The sequence below is a fragment of the Caloenas nicobarica genome, chromosome 6, assembly GCF_036013445.1.
Source record: "Caloenas nicobarica isolate bCalNic1 chromosome 6, bCalNic1.hap1, whole genome shotgun sequence".
NCBI lineage: Eukaryota > Metazoa > Chordata > Aves > Columbiformes > Columbidae > Caloenas > Caloenas nicobarica.
The window spans coordinates 5,062,157-5,077,190 of NC_088250.1; the positions used below are offsets into that span (position 1 = coordinate 5,062,157).

Consider the following 15,034-nt stretch of genomic DNA (forward strand, 5'->3'; position numbering starts at 1 on the left):
ATTGCTTTTTTGCCTAAAAAGTTCTCAAGGTCATAATTTTTTCTAAGGCAATATTAGCACGACATCCTTCTAAAGCTGAGTAGTATAAAAATATTCCATGTGGCTCTTTTTGCAAAAAGTAAGATCAATCTGAAGTATTAATATTCTATTCAATAATGGTGTCAAACTTGCTGTCCTTGTAGAATTTAATACCACATGAGACTATTAGGCTGTTCTGTTTATTGTTCTGTATCTTTTGGTAGGGCCACCATATTGCACAATTAACTAAAAAAAAATTTTGCTTGTTAGAGAGTTTTTTATTCTTTTCCCAGGGTAGCAATCTTTGCTTATAGAATAAGAATGTAAGAATTCTTACAGAAAAGAGTAAGTAGAGAAAAAGAAAAATACAGCTTCGTTTTCTGATGATGGTTGTCTGGCAAGGTAATGTGAATGAATTTAATCAAATTGACTGTATACAGAATAAAAACCTGGTTTATTTCTGTGAAAATGCTCCCAGGAGAATGACTGCATTAACTTTATATGTTATATGTGTCAGTGTTTCACAGCTTTTTTTTTTTCCCCAAAGTACTTTAACTTAAATGTTTTGAGTCCTGTTATTTGGATGTTGGGAGGTAAGGTAGAAAATAGCATATTGAATCTTTAGGTAAATAAAACATAGTTGTATTAAGCAGTCACCATGATGTCACTTTTAATTATCACCTTTTGGTTATGGTCTGGCAAGTATACGGACATTCGATGGTTCCTGATTAATGCTGTAGGAAATGTTTATGTGTTCTTCTCCCTTTTTGTTTTCCTGCAAGCTACAAGTGAGATAACCAGGTCTGTTTGATGGAGAACTGACTTTCAGGTTCAGAATAAGAGATCTAGCGGTTTCCACTGAAGTGCAGTAGTAACAGTGACTTACGGAGAAAAAAGAAATGTCAGTTTTCTGAGTCATGTTGACATTGCTAGTGAAGAAGGATACATAACGATATTAATTGCTTCAGCGTAGTTTTGCTTCTGGCACCCAAAATTTTAGACACTATTGATTACATATGTGGTTTATGCAAGGTAAGTAAAATATTTTCTTTCTTTTTGATTAGGCATTATGATTCCTCCCCTTCCAAGTACTGCAGAAGAATTCCAACCAAGTTTATAAATAATTTGTATTGTATTAGATGTTAACGTTTCAGATCTTGATCCTCAACAGCTGTACTGCCACTAAGGCCATGTGGGAAGAACATGTTTACTCACATCTTTGACCCTCATCCAGCTGTAGACTCACCTGTTCTCACGTTAACTTGTTAACTTTTAACTTCTCATTTCAACCATGTTCTCTTGATGAATGTGTTTCTGTTGCCAATATCCCAGTTAAATTGGAGATGCCTGGTATTCTTATAGGATTTTAAAGCATAATTGTTATATTGAAAACAGACAAGGGTTTTGCGAAGTTATTTCTGTGACAAGACTGAAAAAGATCTTAAATCACCTTAATCAAAATTATGATGTGTGAAAAGAGTATAGAATCTATATCATCCTGAACTGTAGAATTTATCTGTATTGTATATATCTACTCCTAGGAGTAACTATTCAGCACTATCTATATGTGGTTGTGTTATTCTAACTTACTAATAAGGCACATAGAACTTCCTTTTGGCAATGTTTCTTAATATTTGTTATTTTCATGCACAACCATGTTACATTGGAATAGGCAGTGGCTAATTGCATGAGCAAGGACGGGTACCTGAGCAGATGCCAGAGATCATACAGCAGACTGGTTTCTCGGAGGAATTGTTAGAGAAATAGGAGTCCAGAGAATTAGAACGAAGTTCAAATGTTATTGCCTTGAGTATTATTTCATTGTCTCTTTGTCGTAATTTTCTGAATCAGTATTCTCCTAAAGAGTTCTAGCAATCAAGTGATTTAGCTGTACATCTTTCATGTCTGAACAACTCTGACTGACAGCACTTGAAAAACATGCTGCCTTCCCATCACAGTAGCAAGGCATATGTACTCTGTAGTATTGCAAAAATAGGCTGTGTGTGACAGAAAAGTCATTTGATACCGGTTTTATTCTGACTTGGGGCGGTGGGGACTTTTCTGCTTTCAGCTTTTTGAAACTACAGAGTGTGGGAATGGATATGTAGAAGCAGGAGAAGAATGTGACTGCGGTTTCCGAATGGCAAGTAGAGTTCTGCTACTGCACAAGCCTTTCTTACAAAATATATTAAGATAAATTACGTAATTGGTAACAGAGGGGGAAAGGTTATGGAGATGAGTTTGTTTTGCCTACTGTTAAGGAACAACTTAATTAAAGGAACGTGTTAAAACATTTTTTCAAGTGAGAATGAGTGCAAAGACAGTGTGTGTCCTCAGAACAGTCTTCCTCTTGTACTAACATGTAGCTGCTTCCCAGAAATTTGTGAGTCGCACTGTAGAAGTGCTTAGACCTTTATTTTTCCTGGGTAGCGTGCCTGGAGTGATAGTGTTCTTATCTGTGCTTTGGAGACAGGTGCCTGTGTTCAGACAGAATAAGTAAAACGTTGTTTTCTTCTCTATTGTAGAAATATTCCAATAATGTTTTTGCAAAAATCTGCCCTGTAGATTTGATTCCTAGTTCTAGTATTTAAATAAAATTGCACCCATAATTAGTTTTCTTCATTTTTTTTCTGCATTGAATGCAGTTTGACTAAACACATGCACTTGGCACAGGCTATTTCCACACCTGTGAAGAGGCTTCAGAAGGTGTGAGAATCCCCTTGTTGCTATAGCTTACATGTCACTGCTTTCCCTTTACTTTAGTATTTGAGCATTGCAAATAATTCTTCCAGCCGATAATTTCAAGCCATCAGTGCTGAACTGAATCTTTTGTCTGCTGGTACATAAGAGTTTGTTGGAAAGATTGTGAAGAAAAAACTTATTTAGAATGGAAGACTAAAAATGTGGCTTACTGTTCTCTTCAGGAATGCTACGCAGACTGCTGTAAGAAGTGCTCTCTTTCTAACGGAGCGCACTGCAGTGACGGCCCCTGCTGTAATACATCGTGTCTGGTGAGTGGGGCTGCAGTATCTAGAGGTCTTTTCAGTTGGCCCTGGAAGTCGTGTGCAGCCTCTTAGAGTTCAAAGTATGTTTTATGTAGAATGAAAAGAAACAGCTTACGTAGCGTGCAACTGTTATTCCAGACAATAATGTGGTTACTGACCCATACATAAATAGATTGTATTGGATATGTATTCATGTAAAAATGCCTTTTATTTGCATTTATATATTCGCCTTTAAAAGATTAAGAAACTTTGAAATAACTATTGAGATTGTGGTGTTCTGTTGTTAGCCAAGCAAAAAAAAGACAAATATGCCTAAGTATAGTGTTTACAGAGTGTTAAAATGAGGAATAATTTCAAACATGAGCCTTTAATTTTCCTTTTACATAATCTTAGTCCTGAAGTATACTCTTCATTTTCTAGTTTTTCCCGCGAGGCTATGACTGTCGATATGCGGTGAATGAATGTGATATTGCAGAGCTCTGCACTGGAGATTCTGGCCAGGTATGTATGCAGCAGCTTTCTCTGCTTACACTATTGATGTTTGTTTGCACTCATTTTATATCAATTTAAGAGGAAAATCCAGATTAATAAACTGGACTCTCATATATCCACAAATAACTTACAGGGTTATTTTTTAATCCTAACAAAATTTTTTAAACATAAGAATAAACTGTCATAAGCTCAAGGTGGACTCAAAATATGACTTCTGTAGGTTTATTTATTGTTTAAAACCCAGGGAGTTTTGTGTGTCTGTATAGTATTTGTGTCAGACATCCTCCTTTACTCTTTACCTGGCCTAAAGTGTAAGTGCTAAGAATATACTGCAAATGTGGATGGATTCAAAGGATCTTATGAAATAAAACAGTTTAAAATATAAACATAGAAAATTACAACTAATTGAGTATAGAATCATAGAATCATTTAAGCTGGAAAAGAGCCATAAGATTGAGTCCAAGTGTTAACCAAACATTGTCAAGTCCACCACTAAACCAAGTTAATAAGTGCCACGTCTACACGTCTTTTAAACCCCTCCAGGGATGGTGACTCCACCACTGCCCTGGGCAGCCTGTTCCAATGCCCGACAACCCTTTCCCTGAAGAATTTTTTCCTAATATCCAATCTAAACCTCCCCTGGCGCAACTTAAGGCCATTTCCTCTTGTCCTATCACTTCCTACTTGGGAGAAGAGACCAAACCCCTCCATGCTCCAACCTCCTTTCAGGCAGTTGCAGACAGCGATAAGGTCTCCCCTCAGCCTCCTGTTCTCCAGGCTGAACAGCCCCAGCTTCCTCAGCTGCTCCTTATCAGACTTATATAAAGTATTATATTTTTTAAGAGTGTGCACATGTATGATTTCAACAGCTATGGGTATCGTGCATTTTTCTTGAAAACATTTGGCAAATACTCAAAAGTTTAAGAATAAACAGCAACCAAAAGGTTGTTTTAACTTGAGTCTTTTAAACAGTCAACATTCTGTACATCTTCCATTTTCACAGCAACTTTGACGCTTTAGGTGATATATGCTTCTTTTGAATATTTAGTATTTAATTTCAAGGTTATATAAGAACTTCATAACTCTGCTGCAGTCATCTACTGCATCAGGTTCTTAGCTTTGGAGAAATAAGATTCAGGATAGATCACGTCTCTCTGTCTGCAATTACAGATACCAATAAATAACAGCAACTTCTTCTGTTATAATCTGGGACATCCACATTTACACATAAGTAGCTATTGCTGCGATTTTATTGTAAATCTTTTATTCAATAGATGGAGCATTCTTAGTAGGAGGGAGAAGGGCTAGAAAGGCTGCCCTACAAGTGTTGGCTAATAGGGTACGTTGCAGCAGCAATGTTCTAAATCCTCACAGGTCCCTCTGTGATGAGGAACAGCTTTGAGATTAGCCTGCTCCTAGCTTGAGTAATCTGAGGCTTTTAGACCTAATGACTTCTCATACCAAAAAAGCTTCTAATGCCAAGAGAACATGACAATATCCTAAACCCCCCCAGCTCTGTAAGCAGTAGACTGGTAGGCTACAACTGGGTGCCTGCTTACGTTCTTAGTGGAATGAAATGGATGCAGTGGTCTTGTTGCAAACATGGCCCCGGTATTAGCTACCAAATATCCTGTTACTGAACTCATTTGGTTTGCTTTATATTTTGCTCGACTTCCTTAATTTCTATTTCGAATATGCAAAAAGTCAGGATCAAACCTTATATTTCATGGCTCATTAGTATTTGTAGCTCTAAAGATTCCTGCATTAATTGTGTTAGCTACCCCCTTTATATGTTGTGCGATTGTCTTTTAAACCAGGAAAATTCCATATATAATCCTTTGTTGTATTATCACATGATTAAAAAAATACTTAATTTTTTTCAGTGTCCACCAAATCTTCATAAACAAGATGGATATGCCTGTGATTCTAATCAGGTATGCAGTGTTTTAAAATCCCTGCGCATCAGCAAACAGAAATCAACCAAATACAAGTTGTCACTTTTTTTTTAATCCTATCTTCTATATTTCTTCGTAAATCTTGTATTTTGGACATGAATGTTGCTTGTGCTTTATGCACTCTATGAATAGTAAAAAATTCTAGTTTGAGTAAGAGGTGCTTGGTATCTTTACATTTTACATGTAGATCTTGTGTTTCACTACATGTTAAGAGGTTCTTTAGAACTATGTAAGTGAGAAGTATAAAGCAGCTGCTGAAATGTCAGTACCTACTAGACACCGACTGACTTGGAGAATCTGGCCTAAATGTGTACTCCATCTACCCAAATTAATGAAAATTATCGTACATCCCGATATGTGTGTGAAGAATCAAAATGCGGCATTTGTTGTGGGAGGAGAAGGAAATGAAATAATGTGCAGTTCTCATTGCTAACATGTTGTCTTTTGTTTAGGGTCGTTGCTATAATGGTGAATGCAAGACAAGAGATAATCAGTGCAAATATATCTGGGGATCTAGTAGGTTGGCTTTTAATTACCTTAAACGTATTTTATTTCTGGTTCATTCCTGCCTTTGTTTTGTTATTTTTAGTGGTTTTATTTTTTGTTCTTGCCACTAAGTTTTCTGCTCAGTAGAGCAGACTTAAGTGAGAAACTCAGGCTTGACTGGCAAGTGAAACTTCAAGTTGTATGTGGGTTTGGGAGTGATGACTGTTCCGACATGATGTGGTTGCAGGCATAGGCAGGGCAGCAAATGTTGGACTCTGCTGCAATTAGGTGAGAAAACATACAAAATATGAGCAACTTTGAGTTACTGTTACCAAAGGGGAAAAATCGAGTTTGACGATTTTTTCGGTATAGTTCAAAACAGATGTTTTAGGGTTTTTTAATCCATTTTCCCAGCAGTAGCTCACGCTAAAGCTGCACCACCTTGACTCTGCTATACCATCCTATAGTCAGGAAAACTAATACGTTAGTGCAAATTTAAATATACATAGTATGTATTTAGCCACAGAGTTGTTGAGTAAAATAGAATTGCATTTGCAATAGGTTTTGTTTGCAGCTGGGAGGAGATAAATGCTCTTTATCATTACCTTGGGACAGTTCAGCAGAGCAGGATGTCCTGGACTCTGGCACTTCAGTTTTGCTTGTGCATTTTGTCTAATCATAACGGCTGCTGCTGACACGGCCTATTTGAGGCAGAATCATTCCATTTGAGGGAAGCTGGAAGGGGAGGGATGTAGTTTTACCACTTATTGTTTGCTTTACACAATACAAAAGATGCTATGTAAGTGTAAAATTGGATGGAGACAGCATTTTCTTTGTCTTCTGCCTTTTTAAACTTTATGTTGCCACCTCACATTAACTGATAGTATTAAAGGCAAAAGATGTTTTTGTTAACTGATTTATTTGTATCTTGCATACTTATATTTAAAAGTAGTTGGTCTGCCTTCTCTACAAGTGATTTTACTGAAACTACTGTGTCTTATTTACCTTTAATCTTCCTCTGTGTATTTGTTGTGCTTTTCTTTTTTTCTAATTGATTTTTAGAAAAAACAAATGAACTTGTTGGTTTTAAAGCTTTCAGTTCAGATTTCTACTGCAAAAAAGCAGTAGAAATTACACTGTTCAATCTCGTTTTCTCTGTGAACTCCTAAAAAATAAAATAAACATTGAGTTGATGTTAGAACATATACTTATGCTATAGGCCATATATGAAATCTTTGATCTCCTGAAATATAGATCAGGAATAATTACAGTGAAAACAACTTGATTAAATCTATGTGCAACTGTTACAAAGTGAACAAAATTAGACCACAGATAAATTCAAATGCAGAAGACACTGCAGATACTGTGGAGATTGCCTTTTTTTTTAAAGTTCAGAGCAAATTTTGAAGATTGGGCATTATTTTAGAAAAGCCATCTGCAGGTATTGCAGTTCAGGCTGCGAGGTTCCCACTGTGGTCACTGGAAAATACCATCTGTGTACATACACATGTGGTTAGATTTATGTTGTGTATTTAAAAAATACAGAGAACTGCCGCAATAAATTATGCAGGTTTTCAAAGCTCTGGTGTTGCCAGTGGCAAGTACATTCCTTTTTCCTTTCTTCATCAACAGAGTCTTCAGGATCTGACAAATTTTGTTATGAAAAGCTTAACACAGAAGGCACAAAAAAAGGAAACTGTGGAAAGGATGGAGACCGATGGATTCAGTGTAGCAAACAGTAAGTTCAGCTTGGTAGAGATTATTTGGATTTTAAACAGATGAATTTTCTACTTTTTCATCAATGTTTCAGTGGTTTATTTTGCATTATTTTGAATGTTCTTTCCCTCACAAGATTTGCATTTTGAAAAGGTTCCATAGCTAATTGTGACAAATCCATGGGTGACTCAGCAGTACACTTGTAAAGATTTCTAGATTTTCAGAAAAATGCGCTGTGAATTGTAAGTCTTTCAGAGGAGCTGGGGGACAAGGCAGCAAAAAGTCACAAGTTCATAATACACAAATGCCTCAGGCTTGGTAGAGATAAATCAGGCTGCAAATACATATACTATTCTCGCTCATTCTGGGACTGATACCAAATTATGCTATTTCAAGGTTGTTCCAACCCTTTATTTTGACCAGAGAGGACCATTAGACATTTGGATACTATAGAGAAAACAGCTGATTCATTTGCATGTGATCATTACTAGATGGATGTTTCATTAAATTTACTTTTCAAGTGAATGATCATTAGCGGATAGACTTAAATTTCTCCTGGTTTCCTTACTGTTTTGTAGTTTTTAAATATGCATGTAAAGACTGCAGTCTCAGAATGGTGTTTTCCTTCTTCGACTATTTGATGTTTGTCAAGTGGCATTTTTTGTTGTTTTTGAATTACACGATTCGCTTTTCAGATAGGATCATAAGGAAACAAGTTGTCTAATGGATTTTTTTATATTAAGATGAGAATAGTGTTGTTCTGATATGTATATTAAAAACCTCACTTGTACAGAAGCTTTTCTTGGTCAGTAGCGAGATGCAGAAAAATGGTCTAGCTGAAGGGCCATTTAATTTTTTTCCAGTTTTAACAAATACAATTTCCAGCATTCATCCAGCTGCTTCTATGACTTAGGACAACTAGAGTAGGAGATGGAAGTTTTAAGCTGATGTTCTTGTGTTGAAGATTGCATATATAAAATAACATCAAATAAAGAGGACTCTACCAAAATTCAGGCACATACACTGCATACTAATGATTGTTATTATGATTCTCTTAGCCTGCAAGGGAAATAAAATTCCATTAAAAATTCAAACTTTACATTAATGTACGGCATCCAAGCTGCTAGAGAGAGGGAAATGTCATTTAGCCAGATATGACAAAGCTTTGTACAATTTGGCTCCTCTTCATTTTACTGTATTGTATTTAGAGCGCAGGTAAACTTTTTTGTTCATGTGAACATTCACATTACTTGTTTCTGCCTTTTGCCATTTATATTAAATAATATTTTATTTCCAGCCTTGTACTCAGGAAGTCTATCGTGCAGCTTATGGTAACATATTACTTAATGGTAATCATCAGCATCATTGCCAGTGTTTCTTTTTTTGTAAGTTTACTTCATATTATTCTAGTAACTTTTTGATTTGTGTTTTCATCTTACAGCGATGTTTTCTGTGGCTTTTTGCTCTGTACTAATCTTACTAAAGTTCCACGAGTTGGTCAAGTTCAAGGAGAAATTATCCCCAATTCCTTTTATCATCAAGGCCGAATAGTGGACTGCAGGTAAAAGATAATGCAGTGTTCCAACGTGATTTTGCTCTGTCAAACCTGATTGAATTAAGCTAAACATAACTGTAAAGTATTATATCCTCAGAGAAATAGCTGTAGGGAAGTGAAGGCTGAGAGGGAGTCAACTGAGGAGTTGTGGCAGGATGAGATGTTAAGCTACACTTCAGTTAAAGGGCAAGTAAATGAGTTTTAGTCTACTGAGCACAGTCCTAGATTTGTATCTTAAAGACATTGGCAACATTGCTGTCATGCTAAGAATACTCTCTTACATAGTTAGATCCTGAAGTGAACAATGATTCTTAACTCTTCTCTTATTCCACTAGTATTTTTATTTAAATGTCATCACATGGGAAGTTAGTCTTTTAACCTTTTTTCTAGCAATAATATTTCACAGTGTTTGAAAAGAAAAAAAAAAAAAAAAAAATCACAGCCCATCAAAGGCTATGAAAAAACCTCCAAAGCCTAAGGTGCCCATTTTGAGTATTTAAGTTATTATCTAGACTTCTTTTTAGTCTGACAGCTGGTGCACCTTGTCAATGCTGTGGACAGACAGAAAAACTATAATTTTGTTCAATCTGTCTGTATGCTTGAATGAGAGAAAGGTATGGGGCTTTCAGTATCTGCACTAACATGTTGAATATTTTCAAAAGATTCCAGTCATAATACTAATAGTATTTTAAAACTTATTTCTCCTAGTGGTGCTCATGTTCTTTTAGATGATGATACAGATTTAGGTTATGTGGAGGATGGTGCTCCGTGTGGCCCTCACATGATGTGTCTGGACAAGAAGTGCCTGCCAATTCAGTCCTTGAACATCACCAGCTGTCCCGTTGGTTCCAGTGGCAAAGTCTGTTCTGGTCATGGGGTGAGTCAGCAGCTGAGCTGCTCCAGCTTTCTCTGCTCTGATTTAATGTGTGCTGGCGAGTTCTCTACCTGAAGCGTTCCTAAGACCTGCTGAGCTGGAAACACAAATGTTAGATACAGAAGACTGCCAGTCTGTGAAGCACAGATAACAGTTTAGAAAGCAAAGTCATCAAATGAGTTCTGCAATTATATCCAAAGTGTTGTTTTAATTACTAGCAAGAAAGAGCTTTGACATCAGTTATTGTAAAGACTTCTGTAATGTACTACCCATATTTCAAGCTACCTGCCACCTTCAATTAAACGTTTTCCTGCATGTGAACACCTTTGCAAAATTGGTCCTGTGTTAGTGGATTTCTACCTTAAAGTTCTAAACTGTTGGACTTCAACAGAGATGATATAATCTTCCTGAAGAGATGCAAAGTGTATCATTTTACATTCAGGCATATTATATTCTGGTTTTCTACCCAGAAGTCCATTTGTCTAAGATGTTAGGCATGTTTTGATGAACAGATTCACTGTTCCATGTCTTAACTGTAATACTGATAAAACTTTTCCACTGTGGGACTCAGTGGACAGACACTTGTCTGAGGAGTTGGTACTTCTGGAGAGTGGCATGAGTGGTGAGAGAACTATGTTACCGTCTTTGTTTTGCTTTGGATTATTCCAGTTCATAATTTTAAAATAATATTCCAGTTATAAGATGTGTCATACGATGTATTTATCTTCAGCTTCCTCGATAAGATGCTTCAGTGAATACTTGAAGAAATAGAGTGAGATAAAAGTTAAATTAAAAAAATCACATGCACTCCCAACTTGTAAACATGAGTGTGTAGGTTATTTTCTGGGTTTTTTGACATTGTTCCAGGGTCCAAGAGACATCGTTAGCTGATGCGTAATGACTGACTTGACTTCTAGTCCCATAATCAAAACGTCATTCTTTGTTTTCTATTTCTCGTGCCATATTTTTTCCTTAGTAGCCTCTTCTAGCAACACATTCCACATCCTTTTTCATATGGAAAGTTTATAGCTGTTGACTCTATTGATTTGATATTTTACGTTTGGTTAGTTAGAGAGGTTTTCCTTTATCTGATAAATGTAGTGCCAGTTTTAGCGAGTCCTAAGTCCTTTTTTAGAGGTCATTTGACTAAGTGTAGACTTAGGAAAAATGATTTCCTCTCTTTCTACAAGATAAGCAAGCATTCCTCCTTGCTGCTTAGAAAAAAATACTGACAAAACCAATGAAAATCTCACTATTTTTTTCTACATGGGAACAAACTGTAAATGAGAGGTTTTAAAGCATAACCATGTCTTGAACCTTTTAAAGGCAAATACTTGTATTTCCTCTGCACACCCAGGCTCAAAGTCTAGACAGTTGGTTAGTGAAGATCTAACTAGTCTAGATAGGGGTTTTTTTGGATGGGAATTTCTGTTATTTTTTAAATCCTATGAAGGTGCGTAGTGCAAATGATGACAGAACCACTGGGAACACTTCTGTGTTTCCCACCATCTGACTGTATTTAAAGGGTTAAAGCAAACTTCCAGGTTATTGGTGTATTGCACTTAGTGCTATTCTTACAACATATAGCCGGGGAAGTTTTAAATGTGAATGAAATACCTAATAACACGTTAAATAAACTTAATAAAGTGTAGTTAAAAACCAACTGCTGTCATTTGTTTTCTTTTCCAGGTTTGTAGTAATGAAGCTACTTGCATTTGTAATTTGTCCTGGGCCGGGACGGACTGCAGCATCAACGATCCCATCAGGGACACTGGTGGCAAGAAGGAAGAAGGATCCAAGGGTTTGTGTGATTTCAGTTTTGATGTTTCTTTCAAGTATTTATGACATTTTTCTGTTTATACATGGTCGTACAATTAGCATGTAGAGAATACTGCTGTGCAGTCCTGTTTTAGATCCAGAAAGGAAAATTCTGCATTGTATAGATGTAGGTCTTTCTGCTTTGAGAATTGATGAAACTTTTCTAACCTAAATTTGAGGAAGAGTTCAGTAGGTAATGGTATGTGCTTTCTGGTTTATTCCTTCATCCTTTATTCTCTATTTTTGACGATCATTTTATTTGCAATTAGAATGTAAGTGTAGCCCTTATTTTTTGTATGATAATTGAGTATTTATGTTTTACTAGAGATTTCCAGTTCCCTTAGTTGTTCTTAACTAATTCAGAGAGCTGTGGCATAAAAAAAGGGGAAAACTGGAATGTCCTTCCTGAAAAAAAAGCTTTGGTTCCTTGAAATCAGATTTCAATGGGAGGAAAAAGAAATAAAAGAAAGAAGACAGAGGTGTTTAAAAATGTCATCCTTAGAGCTCAGACTCTAATTGATTACTCTTTAATAAATATCCAAGGTTTCAAGGGAGGACAGGATTTTGCTATGTCCCGCCAGAATGGCTCTATTTCTGTCTTGTATGCCTTATTCTTTTGCCCCTTAGCAAAAAAAACCCCTTCCTAACTGGAAAGCTGATTACAGAGCCTTAAAAAAATAGCGGAGAATAGCACTATAGAGCTGATTTACTTCTCTTTGTGGATGAGGAGAGCAGTATTTACAGTCGTGACAATGAGAGTACATGAAATTTATACTGCTCATTTCCAAGTCCTGTAGGTAAGAAATAATTCCCTCCTCTGTAAAAAGGTCTACAGGAAAGGCAACACAGAAGGTATGGTTATCTTGGTGAGGTTTGTGTCATTCAGATTAACTCATCTAATTCAGAATGGAAATGGGTTTGTGAAAATTCATATGTCAATGCAGAAATATTCCGGGAAAAAGTCTTAAATGAATAGTATGTGCATGGATTTCTGCCAGTAGGTACAGACATAAAGTTTAGACTGCATTTTTCAATGGAGTCCTCTGCAAAAAGGCAAAATGTGTTTTTGTACAAGGTGGCTCAATGATTTCAAAAGATGGATTATTTTTACTGATGTTGTTACATAAGCAATATACACACAGAAGTGAATTTAGGAGCGTGAACACTGACAGCTACTATAATCTCTTTTGGCATGCGAACAGAGGAATTCCTTTGGGAGAGGATGTCAGAAGAATACAAAAGTAGTTTTCTGTATTGTAAAGATCCAATGTACTAAAGTAGTTTCCATTAAGTTTTTCTCCTTATTACCAGTACTCAAATATCATATGCCTGTTCACAAGTCTGAGACAGAAAACAAAATACTTGTTTTTCCTTAGGAATAAATTTGAATTTTGTTACATTTCAGAAACAGAACACTCATGATGTGAAAACTCACCTAACAGATTTAAGATTTTTCACACCATAAACCCAAGCATTTTTCTTACTACAATCAGAGCATGTATAGCTTGGAACTATTGCTATTGATTTGTATATTGTTATGATAATTGACAACTGACTGCTACTCCAGCTGCCCTTTTCAGACCTTTCCATCATCCATCAATTGCTTTTGGCTCCATACGGTATTTCAGGATCTAAAAAAAATCAGTGGTCCTTAATTATGTTGGTATTAATCCATGAGTCTTGAATTATTCTAAACTCTAGACAGAGTTCTTGCTGTTAGTTTTTGGCTACTGCAGAAACTTTTAATTACTTTAGAATGTTGGCCGGTAGTTTTGAAATCAGTCGGACTCCGTATGCACACCAGATTCTTCCTTTGCAATTTCATTTGCAGAATTAGGCCTTTGTTTGACTAGTGGAATAGTGTTTGTTTGGTTTTTAATATAAAACTTATGTCTCAAGTGTGTGTATGTGTTTGTGTGTGTGCATATTTCTGAAACAGGAATAAATTATGAAAACATTTCAAAGCAGACTTTATCCAGCATGAAGACTTATAAAGTTTTTGTCCCTTGGAAAAGTTCCCATTAAGACAGGGAATTCAGCTGCTTTCTTGTGGTCTGTTATGACTCAATGAATCTACCAGGCGTTTAACACAGGAAATAGAGAGATTATTTTTCTCAAGAGACTTCCCTTAAAAATGAAAAATATGGCCTCAACGTCTTAAGAGAGACTATCTGAACATATTGAAATTTCCAGGGTGTTACCTGAAGCACATTTCTAGGGTAGGTTTTTCCTTTTAAAAGGTGTTATCCATCTTTAGGTCCTACAGATTAATAGAGACTCCTGTTGATAAATGCAGTAACATAGGAAAATATTACTAACTAGTAAAGGAATTAATTTGAAAGTTTTTTAGTTTATTTTCCTGCTATGGAACTGTTACCAAATAGTTTCCGTTTGCTTAGTTATATTATGGATACAGTAAGTTTCTGGTGATCAAAAGGAAATCTTACTAGTGATTTATTTACACTTTGGCTGTTTTAAATAGGCAGTAGGTTGAGGATGTTCCCTTTTTAAGTAAATAATAGAATCACAAGCTAAAAGGAATAGTCTTACATTTACAGGAAAACTTCTCATTGAAATATTTGTAGGCATTCAAAGAAAACCAAAGCTGCAGTATTTGTTAAGGAAAGATTTGCTCGGAGGTTTGAATTGTTTATCTGATGATGGATTATAGTGTAACGTACTCCTTTGAGGAATTATTTCATGTTTTCATTTCAGACATATACGTGATAATTTCCTTAAAGAATCTTCCCTTTTCCCTCCACACAGTGAGCATGGCCACTAACAGGCTGATAGGTGCAGTGGCAGGGACCATTCTGGCCTTGGGGGTGATTTTTGGAGGCACAGGGTGGGGAATAGAGTAAGCACTTTTCTTAGTTTGAGTTTTCTGTTTGGTGCCTAGTGTGTGAGGTAACCGTACGCAGCCAAGCCCTTTGTGTATTTCCCCATGAGCTTTGTCATGTGGTGACCGTATTTGTCGTGTGATTTGACTGTGTCTCTGTCGTGTGGTTTTGCTCATGCAGTGTTGAACCTTCTCCTGTCTGGGATAATGTGGGGCATAAAACAATATGTGAATTTTTACATTGTCACAGTAAAATTAAATGTCTAAATGTTTCCA

The 15,034-nt window shown here is 36.2% G+C and overlaps 1 protein-coding gene across 2 annotated transcripts in view; it reads left to right on the top strand.

Annotated features, from left to right (window-relative positions):
- ADAM23 (ADAM metallopeptidase domain 23) overlaps positions 1-15,034 on the top strand; it is a 72,032-nt gene that overhangs the window by 41,987 nt on the left and 15,011 nt on the right. For both annotated transcript variants that reach the window (XM_065637132.1, XM_065637133.1), the window contains exons 16-24: positions 2,090-2,161; positions 2,943-3,029; positions 3,444-3,524; positions 5,399-5,449; positions 5,923-5,986; positions 7,589-7,694; positions 9,114-9,233; positions 9,936-10,104; positions 11,791-11,902. In XM_065637132.1, coding sequence (XP_065493204.1) covers positions 2,090-2,161; positions 2,943-3,029; positions 3,444-3,524; positions 5,399-5,449; positions 5,923-5,986; positions 7,589-7,694; positions 9,114-9,233; positions 9,936-10,104; positions 11,791-11,902 — 862 coding nt within the window. The remainder of the gene's footprint in view (positions 1-2,089; positions 2,162-2,942; positions 3,030-3,443; positions 3,525-5,398; positions 5,450-5,922; positions 5,987-7,588; positions 7,695-9,113; positions 9,234-9,935; positions 10,105-11,790; positions 11,903-15,034) is intronic.